Source organism: Giraffa tippelskirchi, chromosome 7, assembly GCF_054371585.1.
Source record: "Giraffa tippelskirchi isolate mGirTip1 chromosome 7, T2T-mGirTip1v1.2.pri, whole genome shotgun sequence".
NCBI classification, from domain to species: Eukaryota; Metazoa; Chordata; class Mammalia; order Artiodactyla; family Giraffidae; genus Giraffa; species Giraffa tippelskirchi.
This window is the reverse complement of record NC_137281.1, coordinates 1,851,736-1,869,601: the sequence shown is the minus strand read 5'-3', so window position 1 is coordinate 1,869,601 and position 17,866 is coordinate 1,851,736. Positions and strand designations below refer to the sequence as shown.

The window sequence follows — 17,866 nt, the reverse complement described above, 5'->3', positions numbered from 1 at the left end:
AACTAAAGAGCCTCTTGATGAAAGTGAAAGAGGACAGTGAAAAAGTTGGCTTAAAATTCAACATTCAGAAAACTAAGATCATGGCATCTGGTCCCATCACTTCATGGCAAATAGATGGGAAACAATGGAAACAGTGAAAAGACTTTACTTTTTTTGGCTCCAAAATCACTGCAGCTGGTGACTGCAGCCATGAAATTAAAAGATGCTTGCTCCTTGGAAGAAAAACTATGACCAACCTAGACAGCATATTAAAAAGCAGAGACATTACTTTACCAACAATGGTCCGTCGAGTCAAAGGTATGGTTTTTCCAGTAGTCGTGTATGGATGTGAGAGTTGGACTATAAAGAAAGCTGAGCGCAGAAGAATTGATGCTTTTGAACTGTGGTGTTGGAGAAGACTCTTGAGAGTCCCTTGGACTGCAAGGAGATCCAACCAGTCCATCCTACAGGAAATCAGTCCTGAATATTCTTTGGAAGGACTGATGCTGAAGCTGAAACTCCAATACTTTGGCCACCTGATGCCAAGAACTGACTCACTGGAAAAGACCCTGATGCTGGGAAAGATGGAAGGCGGGAGGAGAAGGGGACGACAGAGGATGAGATGGTTGGATGGCATCACCGACTCAATGGACATGAGTTTGAGTAAAGTCCGGGAGTTGGTGATGGACAGGAAAGCCTGGCCTGCTGCAGTCCTTGGGGTTGCAAAGAGTCAGACACGATTGAGCGACTGCACTGAACTAAATATTCTGACACTAACAGATTTTTAAAAAGTTAAATACTGAGGTCCTTCTTGAAGAGCAGCAGAGCCCTCAGAGTTAACGTTCTAATCGTGCATGCCCTCTCCCCTAGGTCCTTGGAGACACCCACACAGACCTGTAAGGGGAGGGCAAGTCAAGGCCCCTCCCTGAATTCAGCTCCATACTCCAGTCCTAGGTGACCGTTCAAGATCTTTGAACTCCTGCGCCCACCAGAGTCTGAGGCCAGGGCCATCATCCTCCAGCCCCTGAGCCCACGAGCAGCACCCTGGAACCCCAATTTCCACTCTTACCTCCATACTCAGGCCCGTGGACGTGTTTGGTGTCCCGACTTCCACATCCTCCAGGCGGGCAGGCAAGAAAGGCTTCAGCCGCGCCACCCCGACCGGGCACGTTCCCAAGACGCCAGGGCTTTGGGCCACACCGAACTCTCGGCGGGGGAGCAGGGCGGGTGGACTGGAGTGGGGAGGTCTCCTCCGGGGGTGTTTCCAGCTCTCGGCCACGTCAAACCCTTCATTCGTTCCAGTGCACGCTGCTGGGACGGGCAGAGACGCGCGCAGCACACGAACCCCAGTCACACAGCAGCCTCCTCCGCGGCCCGCCAGTCGCATCTCACCCCCGCACACACCCCCATTCACACGCGCACCCGCCGCCTCCGCTCGGTCACACCCTCCACGCGCAGTCGGTCACGGTCGCCAGGTCACGCGCGCACGGTCACGACTCCCGCCCTCCCGCGCGCAGGCCGAAACGCGGCCCCCGGGCGCCTCCCCGGGGCCCGGCTCAGCAGCGGTCGCCACCCGGCCCGGACCTTCTCCTCCGAACCGGCCACACTCGCTCGGCCCCGGCTCCGAGCCCTCGCCGAAGTGGGCGCGTCCTCACAGCGCACGGGCCCCTGGGAAGCGTAGTCCCAACAGGGACGCCGGCTTCTTGAAGTCGGCCGACCAGGCTGCTAAGGCAGGGGCGCCTGGTGACCGCCGCCCTCGGTCCCCTCTGGGCGCCTCCCGTTCCGGGGTGCAGCGGTCTCGAGGCCGTGCCGCCCCGCCTCTGGGCCCTCGAAGTGCCGGCTCCCTCCGGGCAGCCCGCGGAGTCCCGGGGGCTTCTGGGAGCCTCTCCCGGCTCGCCGCGCGCAGGCGCAGCCGCAGGCTCAGGCGGCCGAGACCCGGGGAGCGGCGGCCGAGAGTGGGCGGGGTCGCAGGGTGCGCGGGGCGCGCAGGCCGACGGAGCCAGAGGGACGTCCTGCCAGTGGGCGGAGCCTCCAGGATAGAACGAGATGGGAGGTTCCAGACTTCCCCTGGTGCTTTATGACAGTGTGTACACATGTGGTGGCTGGGATCGGGGGCAAGAGGGGGCAGGTGGTTTCCAAAGGTCTGCAGATTGAAGAGGGCTTCCCAGGGGCGCTAGTGGTAAAGAACCCGCCTACCAACGCAGGAGGCTTAAGAGACACCGGTTGGATCCGTGGATTGGTAAGATCCCGTGGGGCAACCCACTCCAGTATTCTTGCCTGGAGAATCCCATGGACAGAGGAGCCTGGCAGGCCACAGTCCGTAGGGTCGCATAGATTCGGACACGACGGAAGCGACTTGGCCTGCACGGGTCGAAGAACTGACGGTTCACTTGAATCATCTAATTCACTTGAAAAAGAGCATCACATTTACCCTTGGAGCCAGCATTTCTCATAGCAGTTAGTTTTTGCTAAGAGCTCTCCAGCCCCTGTGCGCAGTGGGCTTGTGATCCTGCTGTATCATGACTATTCCTCCCTAATAAAACACGGGATTTCGTTTCTCTTTTGGTCTCTTTCAACCAGTCCTCAATACACAGCTTCTCTGTAGTTCTGAGAATCACCCTCTAGTACCAATTTCTACATGAGAATAAAAGATGACTTCAACTTCGAAGTTACAGTATTGGAAGGATACCAGGGGCCTTGAAGATTTAAAGAACTTAACAAAACTAGGATGTGGAGAAGCAGGAATCATTTTAATGCATCAGATAGGTCAAGATGCAGAAATCTTTAGATTGCTTCCAAAGGTTGACTCAGTTCCACCTATTCGCAGTCCAGGAGTGATATTCCACACATCCTTAACAGCTAGTACAAGGAGGGGACGAGCCAATCAAAATGAAGAGTGAACTAAAAGACAACATCCCTTATGGCCCATGAAAGTGAAAGTCGCTCAGTCGTGTCCCAACTCATTGCGACCCCATGGACTATACAGTCCATGGAATTCTCCAGGCCAGAATACTGGATTGGGTAGCCTTTCCCTTCTCCAGGGGATCTTCCCAACCCAGGGATCGAACCCAAGTCTCCCTCATTGCAGGCGGATTCTTTACCAGTTGAGCCACAAGGGAAACCCATATATGAAGCCGAATATCGGCCCCGAGTCTCCAATCAAAATACAAAGAATGAAAAATCTGGCTTGTTGTACTGTCCAACAGAACAATACAAAATGAAGAAAGACAAAGTGCCAACGAAGAGCTAACGTGTGTTAAAGACAAAAACAGACTTCAATATATATACTGAAAAAATACACATATAGGGTTGGTCAAAAACTTAATTTGGGTTTTAACACGGAAAACCTGAATCAACTTTTTAGCCAACTCATATATAGACACACATGCACACACACATATATTAAATATTTTGACTCTATATGACTACAAGATCATTTTACACATAAGGTTCTGCAAATCACATATTTCATTTAATATATTGTGTACGACAATACTCCATAGGAGCAAACACAGAATTTCATCTTTCTACTAACTGCACAATACTGTATTGAATAACCACAATTTCATCAATCTGTGTTGTAATTAAAACTTTGCAATAAACATTATTTATACTTATATATTTATTCCAGTGGAATGAAACTCCTAGATCTAGAGTTACTGTTTCAAAAGCAACGCACGTTTATAAAGTGGACAGGTCATGCCACAGTGCTACTCCAAACCAGAGCAGATACCGACACAGGTAATGATGCCCAGCCTCCTGCTTTCCACACTGATACAGGTACGGCATATTAACCAGGTAAGATTTCAACCCATTAGAGCCAAGATTTGTACTAAATTTGTAACTTCCTGACCAATGGGCTTAAGAAGCTAACACGTGTTCTTCATTCGAGTTCTTCGAGCATGACACACCCATTTCCCTGCTTTGTATGTGTCACAGCTCTGTTCTTAAATGACACATTTATTCATATGCATTATTTTCTGCCAGTTGTCTATTCCATCTTTTTGGCACCTTCTGCCATGCCAAAGCTGATTTAAATCTTTGTATGGGCTGGCTTACTGTCTTCATGTCTTCCAGGGCTCCATGTCCTACTTAGTAAAGCCTTTCTCCTTTCTGTGTGTGGTGGTGGTGGTTTAGTCACTAAGTCGTGTCCGCCTCTTGCGACCTCATGGACTGTAGCCTGCCAGGCTCTCTGTCCACGGGATTCTCCAGGCAAGAATACTGGAGTGGGATGCCATTTATTTCATAATTAGAGCTGCTAAATACAATTGTCTCATATTTCTTTGTAAGGTCTAGGTATGTTTTTTCGGAGAGTGGATAACTCACTGTTAAAACATCATTTCCCCAATGATGAAAACCTAATCTTAGTTACACGTTGTTGTTTAGTGGCTAAGTTGCATCTGACTCTTTGGGACCCCATGGACTGTAGCCCACCAGGCTCCCCTGTCTGTGGGATTCTCCAGGCAAGATACTGGAGTGGGTTGCCATTTCCTTCTCCAGGGGATCTTTCCCACTCAGGGTATGAACCTGCATCACCTGCATTGGCAGGTGGATTCTTTATACCCAGGGAAGCCAATCTGACTATAAACCAAAACATTTTTTAAATGTCCTGCTATATCTGACAAATCATCCTTCTGTGTTTTCCACTAAAACTGTCAGAGCAAACATATCCTACTGGGACCCTGTTATGAACAGCAATTTACAAACATTTTAATGGTATTATTTCATCTAGAAAAATATCGTATTTCTCCTTTTGTGGACATTATTTCCTCATATTTCCTATTGTTTGATGCTTTAATAATGTCCTTTCACCTCTATTCACAAATTGCTTTGCAGTTTTTCTTGTTTTTGATGGGAGAGTTCTATCATTCTCAGAGAAATAATTAGAACCTTTTGTATACTTTTTTTTTCTCTGTACGGGAGCGGGAGTTGGCAGGCTTTTGCCACATGAGGATAGTAAGTAGATATTTGAGGTTTTGCAGATGATAGTGTCTCTGCTGCAGCTCCTCAGCTCTGCTATTGTGGCCTGAAGGCTGCCCCAGGCAGTGTGCAACCGTAATGTGAGCCGCGGCTGTGAGCCAATCGGGCTCTATTTACCGACTCCGAAATGTAAATTTCATGTAATTTTCATGTTGTCATAAACTATTATTCTTTTCACTTGTTCCTCCGTTAAACTGATTTTTATAAATTAGGCCATGGGCTGTTCGAACAGTCAGTGAAACTTAGGCAGTGAGTCACACAGTCCAGATCAATTTGCCTGAAGGTTAGTGGTTCCATGAGTTTAATGAAATTCACTCATAAGCCCCGGTGACTTTAAATGATCAAGTCTTGCTGAATGTAAAGTAATTCTGTTATCAACAAGGTCACAGCACCTCACACAGGCAGATAAATGTAAAGCCCCAATACTAACTCAACATTATGGAATTGAGTTTTAAACCAAAACCGAAAAGCCTCGCTGACTGTCTTGAATTGCCCATTCCTGATCCAAAAGCCGGCTTCTCTTAGCTTCCTTCCGGGCATCGTTTTCCTCAGTTGCCAATGGTAACTCTTCCGTGTTCAAAAATAATGTTTTAGGAAGACTGCACATTCCTAAACCCTTAGTATGGACCACTCCTCGGGCTACATACATCTTACATATTCACCGATCTGAAGGGTCGATCACGGGTTTTTACGTGAGGAGTAAACGAATTCTGCGTTCGCTTCAACCGGCAACCTGAAGAAGAAACAGGACAAGAAGGGCACAGTACTCGAGGAAGAGGGAGGCGGGTTTGAACCGCGGCCGCCGGCGGCCTGCAGAGCGGCGTCTCAGGACGGCAGGGACGGCAGTGCGGGCGGGCTCCAGAGGAACTTGGGTAAGACGTCCGCGGGGCTGGCCGCGGGAGCGGGGTGCGCGGGCGCCTCTCCCGGGCGCGTCCTCCCGTGTGCAAAGTGCGAGCCCTGCCGGAAGGCCCTGCGGCTCCTCCTGGGGCCGTGCGGCCTCTCCCCCGAGTGCACACGCTTGTGCTGATTGAGGTGGCCGATCTGGATGAAGGTCTTCCGGCACTCCTTGCACTCGTAGGGCTTCTTCCCGGAGTGGATCCTCTGGTGGACGCTCAGGGACTGCCGGTGGCTGAAGGCCTTGCCGCAGGCGCTGCACTCGTAGGGTTTCTCGCCGGTGTGGCTCCTGCGGTGGCAGATGAGGGACGACTTGGTCTTGAAGGCCTTCCCGCACTCCATGCAGCCGTAGGGCCTCTGGCCCGTGTGAAGCCTCTGGTGCTGGGTGCAGGAGGAGTTGTCGCCAAAGGCCTTCCCGCACTGCAGGCACTTGTACGGCTTCTCCCCGGTGTGGACGCGCTGGTGCTGGACCAGGTGCGTGGTCTGGCTGAAGGCTTTGCCGCACTCCTTGCACTCATAGGGCTTCTCCCCCGTGTGGGTCTTCTGATGCTGCGCCAGGTGGGCCTTCTGGGTGAAGGCCTTCCCGCACACTTTGCAGGCGTACGGCTTCTCCCCGGTGTGGATCCGCTGGTGGGTGGCCAGCTGCGAGCTGATGCTGAAGGCCTTGCCGCAGTCCGCGCACTCGAAGGGCTTCTCCCCGGTGTGGATCCGCAGGTGGCTGGCCAGGTGGATGTTCTGCCTGAAGGCCTTCCCGCACTCTTTGCACTGGAAGGGCTTCTCCCCCGAGTGCACCCGCTGGTGCTGCGTCAGGGAGGCGTGGTGGCTGAAGGCCTTGCGACACACCTCGCAGGCGTAGGGCTTCTCGCCGGTGTGGATGCGCTGGTGCACGGTCAGCGACGAGCCGTAGCGGAAGGACTTGCCGCAGGCCTCGCACTTGTAGGGCTTCTCGCCGGTGTGGATGCGCCGGTGCTGGTTCAGCCCGATGTGGTCGCTGAAGGCTTTCCCGCAGTCCAGGCAGTCGAAGGGCTTCTCCCCGGTATGGTAGTAGCGCCAGTGGCGGACGAGCGACGTGTTCTGGATGAAGGCCTTCCCGCAGTCCAGGCACTCGTAGGGCTTCGTGCCCGTGTGGCACCGCTGGTGGCGGGCGAAGGACGAGCCGTCGCTGAAGGCCTTGCCGCACTCCGTACACTTGTAGGGCTTCTCGCCCGTGTGGATCCTCTGGTGGACGGTGAGGGACGAGCTCTGGGTGAAGGTTTTCTTGCATTCGTGACATCTGAAGAGTTTTTTCCCTGCGTAGATTCCCGCATGTTTTATCAGCACGGAGTTCGGGGGCAAAGCTTTCTTGGCCGAGTCGCGGCGGTGGACTCGCTCTTCTGAGACGTCCAGGCGGAACCACCTTCCTGGTCTGTTATACGGACACTCCCTCTCCTCAGAGCGGGTTTTGTCAACAGCGACTGCCTCCGGCCCAAGTCTTGTCTCCTGACCTGCCAGCTTCCTTGCAAACAGACCCTCGGCACCCCAGCCTCCGCTGAGAGTGGGAAGCTCTGCGTTAGCGTCTGAAGTTCTGTCTGTCACCACTTCAGCAAAGGAACTCTGCTTTGGAGGTAACTCCTGGGGCTCCTGTATAGACTGCTGGCCTGAAAGATACCAAGGAGATAAACAAGCAACAAACATTTCCTTTATCGTATGCGGGGAAAGAGGAATCTGCTGAAAGGGAAGCTGTGGGGAAACTCACTGGGGAATGAAACCCTAAAGGAACCACTAAACCGTGCACCTCAGGAACACGGGGAAGTGCAGTCTGGAGTATGGAAGGTGACTCCAGACCAGATGCACACAGGAACCCAGGAGAGGTGAACAGAAAAAGTTTAAATAAATTAAACATCTGTGGAACCGGTCACACATCAGAAGCATGAGGAGCTGGAAAACTGTTCTGTAGGCACACCACCTAAAATGCAGGCTGTGACGCTTGTCCCCTACCCCCGGCCCTCTCCCCCAGCTGTGCATCGACAGCGGGCAATCATCGCGTCACAGACGCTGTTCCAAGGAGTGGGCCAAGCACAGAAGGTCAGCATTTCCCGTAACATTCACTGCTCTGGTTCAGCCACTCAGTCGTGTCCGACTCTCTGTGACCCCAAGGACTGTGGCCTGCCAGGCTCCTCTGTCCAGGGGATTCTCCAGGCATGATTCCTGGAGTGGGGTGCCATTCCCTTCTTCAGGGGATCTTTCCAACCCGGGGATCAAACCCTTGTCTCCTGCACTGCAGATGGGTTCTTTACCATTGAGCATTCATTAGGAGGCCTGAAAACCTAGCAACCCCTGTACAACCAGAAATGGTGTTTCTGTCAACTGTATCTCATTTGATTGATTTGAGCAGAGTCTGCTGATGGCTGGAGCCCGGCAGTCAGGTAGAAACCACTTTACATTGACCTGTCTGCTGCCACAAGCCAGACAGAACCCTCGATTCCTCTCTGGCCCTTTATTAATGGACAGGGCCTTGCAATGTAATTTGTCATTCCGGAGAGACTACTTTTATAAAAACAGTGAGTGCTGACATTATATCTGATTACCTCTAACATATCTCACAACAAGTATAAGTCTTATCTAAGACTATAAACTTGCAGGAAGGAGTGAATATACCTGAAATCCTTTTGCTAAATCACTTAGCATGAACCAAAAACTGTGCAAGCAGTTATATTGCAATAAATATATGGACGTGAAAGTCGTGTTGGGGAGAGAGATGACGCAGAGAGTCAGCTGTCTGGGAAAAGATGATCTTTAAAAAGGGAAAATAAAAGCACTTTTTAAAAATGCCACATAAACACTGAAAACTTTCCTTCTTAGGTCAGTGACAAGACAAGGATGCCTGCGAAGTTCCAGCCAGAGCAAGGAGACATAGAAATAAAAGGCATCCAAGTTAGAAAGGAAGAGATAAAACTGTATTTGCAGACGATATAATCTCATATTTGAAAACCCTAAACAATCTATAAGAAAAGTATAAGAGCTAATATATCAAGTCACCAAAACTGCAGAATACAGGATCAGCACACACAAATCAGCTGTATTTCCATACACTAGGAATGAGCAGTCTGAAAAGGAACTATGAAAATAAGTCCATGAAATATAGCACTGAAAGAATAAATTATTCAGGAATAAAATTACCTAAAAAGGTGCTAGACTGCACACTGAAAAGTCCCAACGTTGATTAACAAGATTGAGAACATCTAGGTGAATGGAGGGACATCCTGTGTTCACGGACAGAAGACTGAAGAACGTGTTCACGGATGGAAACAAGGATTACTAAACAAGCACAGAAACGGGGCCCCCCTGGGGACACCACGCCCGGCCCCCCCGCAGAGGCATCCCCGCCCGGCCGCCTGCGCTCACCTGATGAGGTCGGAACTCTGACCAGCCCTGCGTTCACTGTCCAGGGCGCCTTCCTGCGCTGCAGCAAAGAGACTGGGGCGGGCTCAGACACACAGCGTCCTGCACGGGAAAAGACACGAGGTCTGTCACACCCTGGGCGTTCTCGGACGCGCAACCAGCTCCCTGGCTTTGATGGAAGAGTGTTTTACTACAGGAAGGCCCAGGAAGAAAAGTGGATGAACTTTCAACTCTACAAACGTCACACTCTTAAGAAGTGGAAATAAGATTTCAACCCACACTTTAGAAGGCAGGTCCCCCTGCTGGCCCCCCACAAATACAATTCACAACCGAGGAATGAGCACGGGGGCCTCTGAAGATCCAGTTCTGGGGGAGGCAGGGCCTTACCTCCTGTCCCCGGACGGCGGTCCTCCCACACCACGCTCCTACACAAACTCCCCGCACCTGCATCTGGCCGCGGGGAGACGTCTAAGGCCACATCCGTGACGGCCACCAAGCCCTGAAACGGCACAGACACGTGTTTGCACCGAGCCACGTTTGTGAACCTGACATGGCTCTGGGGTGGCTGGGTCCACACGCCATGAGAGGCACTGGGTACCAAGAACTCTCACGAGTTCTGAGTGATCCCCGTCATGTAACGACGGAGATGGTGACGCCGTTTAAGTTTCAGGCTGGGGGTGGTGGGGGGAGGATTGAAAAATTGGGGGAACTGTTTCTTCCATGGAGAGCTTGCAGCTCTCCATGGTGGTGGGGGAGAATGAATGTCCGCAGGGTGTGGGCTGTCTAGCGCTCGCTGGAGGCTTCCGCACCCGACCCATGGGGCTCACTTAATCCTGCCGAGGGTTTCCTCCGGCACGAGATCCCTGACGGCAAACAAGGGCTGAGACCCTGCTCAAAGCTCTCTCCCACCCAGGACACGTGCACCGATCCTGACTGAACACGTCTGTACACTCGCTGGGGCCCAGGGCTCCCCCTCGTGCGTGTCTGACTGCAGGCGCGCTCCTGTGGGGACACTCTGTGTTAAGAAGTCCTGGATTCAAGCAGAAATCCACCCACACTTGCTGTAGACAAGACGGCTCTCCCAGGCTGCATTTCTTTGTGAAGGAGACTGTGTCTTCCACCCGCCCTGTCCTGCTGAAGCAAGGAAGCCTCTGGAATCCCACAAACTCTGCTTCCTGCTGGTTTTCTGCTTGTGCCTGACTCACCGGCTGCCCCTCACACACAGCGGCGTAAGCCCAGCCTTCCCCGAGGACGGTGCACTCCGGGCCGCGCTCCAGGAGTCTCTCCGTGCGCACCTCCCGGGACAATGCCTCTTCACTGAGGTTCTTCTCTGAAGGCAACTCCCGGGTCTTCAGCAGAGTCTGCGAGTCTAAAGGATAGTTTTAAGAAGGTATCTCTTTTACTACATGTTCGTATGAAGACATTTTCCCAAATGGAACCAGATGGAAAAAGATTCTCAGAAAACACATATCGTTTTGAAAGCTTTCTACATGACCGGTGGGCCTTCCAATCCCGAACCTGTGTGGCTTTAATACTACTACACACCGTGTGAGTTTTCACACCGAGATGTTGAGCAACTGCTGCATGTTATACTTTTGTCAGGAGACCAGAGAAAGAGACCAAAGTGCGGAGATGAGAGCGTTCACGGAGATTTAAATGTAAGATGAAATGTGGCCGGAACAAAGAGCGGGCAGAGGTCAGAGAAGGAAACATTTATTAAGTCTCTCTTTGAATCTTTCTCCATTTTATTTAGCAAAGATTTCTTCTCTTACTCTTTTCTAATAATGTAAACGTTAAAAAAAATTATTACGATGCTAACTAACCAATGTTCAGATCCTGGCTGTATGTGCCAAGTCTTCAAAATCAACTAGAATCTCAGCTAGAGAGCAAGTATCAACAGAAGGGGAAAAAAACTAGTTGCCTCAGGAAACTAGCTCAGAGAAAGCCACTGAGTTTGATGATAAGAGAAAAACTTTCCCCCGAAACACCGTTCAGTTCTCCTGGGTGTACGATGACCCTGGGAGTCCTTGCAGTTGACAGCTATCCCGTGGATATCAAGTTTCTTCCGAAGTATGGTTTGAACAAAGGGGTCTTACAAGATTCTCAACTCCTATTACGGGACCCACCACGAGGAATCTGTACTTCTGAGTCCTTGTGATTAACCTGATGTCCTGGAAATAATGCTGTGACTGAAATCTCCGCACTCCCTGTGGTTAAACACCAGCACAACATCTGCAAGAACGTCCCATCAAATCAGGATCGGAGTCCTCTCCTGAGAGCCAGTAGCCTGCCTGCGTAGCCGGTCTGCACACAGACATCCACCCAAAGCCCAGACTGATCACGGCCCAGCCCAGATCGCCTCCAGACCTACCGACCTGTCCTCTCCTTCTCACCCTTCTCCTCAGGCTCTATGCTCCTGCCTTGAAACTGAGAATGAAACTTTTTCTTCCTCCTGAGTCCCTATTTACACTTGACAGCCCTTTCTGCCGCGCTTCTGTGCACAGAGACGTGTCATCTTGCCCACAGGAGGGTGACTTCTCTAACGGCTCACCCTTGACTTCCCAGCCAGCACCTGCGGCCTCACTCAAAGCTGACACAGTGAAAATCAGTCAGAGGAAGGCCCTACGTGCAAGTCATTTCATTAAAGAGAAATAACACAGAACTACACCAGCATCAGCCCTGCAAAGAGCAGAGATGACTGCATAAGTCTGAGTGACGGAAGGTCAAAGAAGGAGCTGGGGACAGGTGAGTCCAGAGAGCGGACCAGGGTGACGTGGGGGGCGGGGGAGCGCAGGTGGAGAGGAGAGGCGGGGGCAGTTCAGAAGTCTGATGGTGGTCCCAGGCAGCCGAAGGTGCGGAGCCCTGGGCTCCCCCCACCCCCCATGCTCACCTGGGCACCTGCCTCTGGTCGACTTTCTCTTCACAGCCCAGGGCTCCTTCCTCTGTTCCAACGAGGAGATCACCTCAGGCTTAGACATGCAAAGCCCTAAATAGGTAAGAAATCAGCGCATGCGGTCACGCACAGGTCCGTCCTGGGGGTGGGCGGGGTGGGCAGTGAGGGGGCGGGCGGAGGCCCTTACCCAGCGAGGCCAGGTTCCTGTAGTTCTCCAGCATCACGCTCCGGTATAGGCTCCTCTGGGCCGAGTCCAGCCAGGCCCACTCCTCCCCGGAGAACTCCACCGCCACGTCGCCGAACGTCACTGGGCTCTGGGAGACACGACCGCGTGCGCGCTGGGCCAGAGCTCACACCGCCCCCTCCGCCCCCAGAACGTGATGGGACTTGGAACCGGGGCCTTCAGAGAGGTGATCAGGAGGTGCGTGCAGTCACACGGACCCGCGCTCTTGTAAGAGGAGGAAGGAACCAGGGGTGGTGGGCGCAGAGGGAGACCTCGGGGGAAAGCACCTCCGCTGACCCGTCGGTCTCGAACGTCTGGTCCCCAGAACTGCGAAAAATCCCTGTGTCGCTGAAGCTGCCCACCCCATGGAGTTCTGTTGCGGCAGCCCTCACAGACCAACACGGGGGCTAAGCGTTACCTCCTCTTCACTTTAGGTAGGAGGTTATATGTGTCGAGAGTAATATCCGATAACGTGGAAATCCAGTCAATGGCAGGGCCTCATTCAGCCATAAACTCCAAAGAGAAAGAGAGCGCCCCTACCCTTGGACTTAAGGGACAAATTTGTGCAGGTGACAGGGGCACACAAGCGAGTACGGGAGGTCACTTCAAACAATACACGACAGAGGCTGAGCTGTCCCACGCACAACTGGTACCAGGGCATCTTCTACCGTGAGGACAGTCAAGTGGTCTGGATCAGCGCAAGAACGGGGACACAGAGACAGGCCTTGGGAAAAATCCCGTGTTCTGACTTCCTGCCGGTAATAACAAGTCCTTCTTCCTCTCCGGGGGAAAAAAGAGAAAAAAGAATGGGGAAATAAACCCACGTGGCCCACGTCATGAGCATGGCACTCAGAATGTGAGGTGCTTCAAAAACACTGGTGACACTGACTAACGCCCAACCTTTCCACTTGAAGGCTGATATTGTTTTACTGGAAACAAATCACATGTTCTTTAACCCGCACAAACTTTGAAGACATCTTTAACCAAACTGCGTAAAGATGGGTTACAAGGGCTCTGCGAGTGTATGCTTATCCTCATAGTCACTGAGTTGTACATATTAAAAATGGGTAACCATGTGTCAATCTTGCCTCAATAAAGTGGTTTAGAAACAAAACATTTCAATGCAGACATTTTTTGGCAGATATTTTCAATTGCGTTCAAAGGCACAGGTGCTCAGACAGGGGCTACTTTTCTGCTTCTTTTCTGACCCAGTTCTAAAAGACGGGTTTTTGCAGATTCCAATCCTCCATTCTAACTCTTTCTGCTCCTTGGCTGGCAAGCCTTACGCTTATTTTTTTCCCTGATATTCAAACAGCTTTCAGATATTCCTGACTAAATGAAGCAAAACATATATAGTATATGTAACATATCAATTGTATACAAATTACTGTATCTTTACTGCATCTTTATAGTAACTTTTTAAGCTGGAGCCAGAGAAAATGTTGCCTGTTTTTCTAGCATCTGTCACTACTTTGTCATTGGTAAAATTGGAATTTGGGGGGCCGTTAAGTTCAAATATTTTCTTGTACATGGCAACTGGGCTTTTCTGGCTTCGTTTTTTTTCCCTTGATAAGAAACGTCCCTTCCCCACCTCTCTAAGTCCACGTTCCAGAGGGGCCCCATGTCACAGAGTGCTCATCCTCCGAAGCTGTTTCCCACTTTCTACAGACGCTCCTCGTCCACAGAACTAACGACTTTGTGGTTAGTTCTCCGTCTGCATGTTTCTGTCCTACCCTACACACCGAGATCCCAACGCCCCGTGTGATGGTGTTATTTGGAGACAGGGACCGTGGGAAACCACCCCCGCCCCCACGAATGGGATGAGTGTCCTTACAGACGAGGCCCCAGAGCGCCCCCCAGCCCCTTCCTCACGTGAGGACACGGCGAGAAGGCGCAGGTCCTCTTCTCATCCCTCTTGCCATCATACAGATGCAGAGATTTTCAAAGGGGTTTCACAGAGTCACACCATACCGAGAGCAAACGCACAGCTATAGAATCTGTACCTCACGTAAGAATGTGATCCGTGCCTTAGCGCTGTCATAATAAAGATGAGATGGACTTCAACAACAAACAGATAAAAACTACAGAGCAAGCTTATCCTCACAGAAAAATACCGCGCTGATGTTTTACAGGAAAAGATGAGTAGAAAGTGACATCTTATATAAAAAATACATTAAAGAGAGGGGTTCTTTTGTTGCTGTTCAATTCAGGTAATTTTTCAAGTGCACAAATGAAAAGTTTGTAATAAATTATTTTGGTGACATTTACTTTTTTAGTAAAGAAGTAAAAACTAGAATTCTAGCTTTTGAGGCCATACTGCTATTCCCCCCACATGTAATTTTTAAAGTATTTTGCTTTCATGTAAGTTTTGTGAACTTTAATTCTCAAGGTAAGAAAAACTTCTGGGAATATACTCACAGGAAATAATCAGAGACATATTCTAAGTATAAAAGTTATTATGGTGACACTATATTAAACAGTGAAACATTGGCTTCCAAGAGCACTTTAATAAGACTACGTTCACACATTCATCCACCATATATTTGCTGCATCAGGCACTGGGGCAAAACTACTGAAAACTCCCGCCTGTGTCAGATGTACTTTGTGGTAAGACAATCAGACAAGAGAAAAGCATATAAATTAAGTATGCGGAATGCTGAAAAGTGCTAAGAGTCTTTAACAAGTAAAGCAAAGAAGAGGGATGTGAGGAATTCGGGTGGGAGGTCCTGAGACTTTAGACAGCGCAATCAATCGGGAAAAGGAGAAGACAACTTTTGAGAAGGCAAAGGGAGTGACGGGGGAGTGTGGTCCATGTCAGAGGTGGGGCCAGGTAGCGGGGGGCCTGTCAGCCACAGGAGCATCTGAGCAAACCTTGACAGCACAAACTTCTCTGGCTGCGGCGCTGGGCAGGGACCATGGGGAGCATGAGCTGAAGTGGCTGACGGTAAGATAACGAGGACCGAGGCGGTGGTGCAGGGGCGGGTGACAGCCGTCAGACTGTGGGCACAACGTGAAAAGAGCGCTGACAGGATTTGCCGATGGACCAAATACCCAAATACGGGAGGTGAGGCCAGGACGGAAGACAAGGAATGACGCCAGCTTTGGCCTGAGTTACTGGCGGTATGAAGCTGCCGCAGACCGACAGAGACAGGCTGTGGTTAGGGGCTGGTTTATGGGAGGACCCCAGGAGCCTGGGGCTGGATGGGTCCGCTGTGAGCTCCCTACTGGACACACGGTTGGACACCGAGGCCTGGAGTTCAGAGAGAGGACTGGGCTGGAAAGGTGGACTGGGAGAAGCCGGCGCGTGGCTAGTCTGTACAGATGAGAAGAGGCAGGAACCGACGGACCTTCCCAGGGGAAGGCGGGCAGACAGATAAGAACAGAGAGCCAAGTACAGGGCCCGGAGTCCCAGCGACAGCTGCAGCTCAGGACGATGAAGAGCTGTGGCAGCAGAGAAGTCAGGAAGGTGGGAGGGCCCGTGTGAGCTCTCTCAGGGGTGACCGTCACCCGTTTTTGTCAATAAAGTTTCTGTCAATCACTTACATATGGTCTGTGGCTGCTTCTAGAAAGCAGAGGGGAACAGCTGCAGCAGAGACCTCACAGCCTGCGGAGCCCGAAGTATTTACTACCTGGCCCTTTACAGTGACAGCCTGCCAACCCCTGAACGACCTCAGATGCCAACAACAGTCAAGAAAGACCAAGACCTGAGCACCGCCTTTGGTAATGTGGAAGGAGCTCACTGGGCGACTGAACCTGGCTCATACACGGATGAGCTGGCGATGGCATAAGTAGGAGACACAGTGGACAGAGACAAACGATTCATCAGCATTCTAACCAGCAACACAACCAAGCGGGGAAAAGACAGCCTTACACACTGCACCAGGGCTGCCCTTCCCTCTTCTGGCTGCCAAACCGCTCCTCGTCCTGCAATACAGGAGGCCTTGGACTTCCCTGGTGATCCAGCGCTTAGGAATCCGCCTAGCACTGCAGAAGACGCGGGTTCGATCCCTGGTCGGGGAACGAAGATCCCACATGCCCCAGGGCAACTCAGCAACTAGACAGCCTGCGTGCCATCACCAGACGCCCTCACACTGTGACCAGAGAAAGTCCGTACGCTGCGGTGAAGACCCAAGCAGAGTCAAAGGAAAAAACTGAAAAACACGGGGCTCATCACCTCCCCACCCTCCCCGACAGGCGCCGAGACGCCAAGAGCTCCTCCAGCCCACTCTCCCCATCCTAGAACTCACACTCAGAATCCTGGATGCTCCCACGACTTTCCACTAACTGGCTGTGAGCGCCCAGGGAGCAGGGGCCAGAGCTCAGCCATCCGTCTCTCCAGGGGCTGGCTCAAAGAGAACATCAGACAAACCAGGTTCAACACAAGGGGCTGTCCTGTCTGTGCTGAAGAGCACCTTTCCGCTCTAGGGAGGGGCTGACTCACTCCTTCAGTGACCAACAAAGAACAGAAAGACACGGAGAGGAAGCAGGGAGGGAGGCCCTGGGCGGCCCCTGTGGCCCACCACTCACCAGAATGTGGGCAAATGGGAATCAGCTCCCCCGACAGGTCTCTTACACTGAAAACTTCTAAAAGAAAATAAACGTTATTAAGTCCTGAAAAGCAAGCTTGCCTTCAGAGAGAAGAGGGAACGCCCCCTCACCTGGGACGTGGCTTGCCGTTCAATTCCTGTCCCGGCCGCCTCCTGCTTGGGCCTCCTCTCCCCCCGGAGGGCGGCCGTGTCCCTGGAAGGCAGAGCTGGGGGAAGAGAAAGCAGCAGCTAGAGGCCAGGTCTCCACCTGGCTCCCTTCCTGCTGAGTCTTAAACGACGGCCACAAATACGAAACGGATTCAACAGGTGGAGAGTCAAATGCTCCAGCATGAACGGCCAGGGACCCATTTTGAAGGGGCAGCCGGAATAAGGTCACTAGCCTACGAGGGGCAGGCACGGTGCGGAGGGCGGTTTCTGGGAGCACTGAAAGAGGGGTGTCGGGTGAGGGGGACCCTGACCGACGCGCTCAGGCTGAGCTTCCAAGCTTTGGATGGCCCCACCCTCCACAGCCCAGGGACGCCATTCACCAGCACCTGAGCCCCGGACCCCACGCTCCCCTCACGCTGAGAGGATGGGTTCGTCCCGTCCGCTCGCCCGGTCACCCGCCACCCTCACCTCTGTCCTCAGGTCCCGTGCTCGCCGCTCCTCGCCGGCCCTTAGACGTGGGGCCACTCCTTGAGCGCGGCCTTCCCGGGGCAGCGCGGGCGAAGGCGACCGGGGTCCCCGCGCTCCGGCCTCGGCCCGCCCTGGGCTTGGTGCGGGGAGCGCCCCGCCGCGACGGCGACCCCAGGCCGCGGGCCCCCGCGCTCACCGCCCCCCGCATGTCGCCGCCGCGCGCGCGCACACGGCCCGCCGAGCGCGCCCCGCCGCCGGCCGGCCCCACCCCGCCCCGCGCGCGGCCGGCAGCCGAGCCCACCGCCCCGCCGGGCCCGCTGGGAACCGGGCCGCGCGCCGCCGCCGGAAGGGGGC

General features: G+C 52.5%; 2 protein-coding genes and 1 long non-coding RNA gene across 8 annotated transcripts in view; 1 reads left to right on the top strand and 2 right to left on the bottom strand.

Moving 5' to 3' along the window:
- The window catches only part of LOC145514428 (uncharacterized), a 14,710-nt gene extending 10,232 nt beyond the window's left edge, over positions 1-4,478 (bottom strand). Inside the window, exons 1-2 of one of the 4 annotated variants that reach the window (XM_081512199.1) lie at positions 1,564-4,478; positions 1,049-1,287 (exon numbers count right to left, since the gene is read on the bottom strand). The gene's annotated coding sequence lies outside the window, so the exon portion shown is untranslated. Of the gene's footprint in view, positions 1-1,048 lie in introns of all 4 variants that reach the window. The other 3 variants (XM_081512202.1, XM_081512201.1, XM_081512200.1) reach the window with 3 other exon arrangements.
- On the bottom strand, positions 3,430-17,866 carry ZFP28 (ZFP28 zinc finger protein). Of its 3 annotated transcripts, XM_081512198.1 has the most exons (10): positions 17,513-17,811; positions 17,009-17,103; positions 16,878-16,934; positions 14,223-14,384; positions 12,315-12,441; positions 12,125-12,220; positions 10,440-10,603; positions 9,622-9,733; positions 9,238-9,336; positions 3,430-7,490 (listed from the first exon to the last, which is right to left on the bottom strand). In XM_081512198.1, the coding sequence occupies exons 5-10, from the start codon at positions 12,346-12,348 to the stop codon at positions 5,785-5,787; spliced, it is 2,211 nt and encodes a 736-aa protein (XP_081368324.1). In that variant the 5' UTR covers positions 12,349-12,441; positions 14,223-14,384; positions 16,878-16,934; positions 17,009-17,103; positions 17,513-17,811; the 3' UTR covers positions 3,430-5,784. The 3 variants fall into 3 exon arrangements, with proteins under 3 accessions (XP_081368324.1, XP_081368323.1, XP_081368322.1); XM_081512197.1 differs by lacking the exon at positions 14,223-14,384 and having other exon boundaries at positions 17,513-17,866; XM_081512196.1 differs by lacking the exons at positions 14,223-14,384; positions 16,878-16,934 and having other exon boundaries at positions 17,513-17,866.
- LOC145514480 (uncharacterized) lies at positions 9,603-13,466 on the top strand. The gene is made up of 4 exons (XR_014060176.1): positions 9,603-11,979; positions 12,161-12,228; positions 12,364-12,548; positions 12,785-13,466. It is a non-coding gene; the product is annotated as an uncharacterized LOC145514480 (long non-coding RNA).

Bases quoted from the DNA above. Each gene is read 5' to 3' on its own strand.
- ZFP28 (XM_081512196.1), bottom strand. From the start codon at position 17,720: ATGCGGGGGGCGGTGAGCGCGGGGGCCCGCGGCCTGGGGTCGCCGTCG. The intron at 12,442-17,008 runs GTGAGGGGGCGT...CGTGTCTCCCAG, and splicing joins AACGGCAAGCCACGTCCCAG to AGCCCAGTGACGTTCGGCGA. The intron at 9,734-10,439 runs GTGAGTCAGGCA...GTGCCGTTTCAG, and splicing joins CTGTGTGTGAGGGGCAGCCG to GGCTTGGTGGCCGTCACGGA.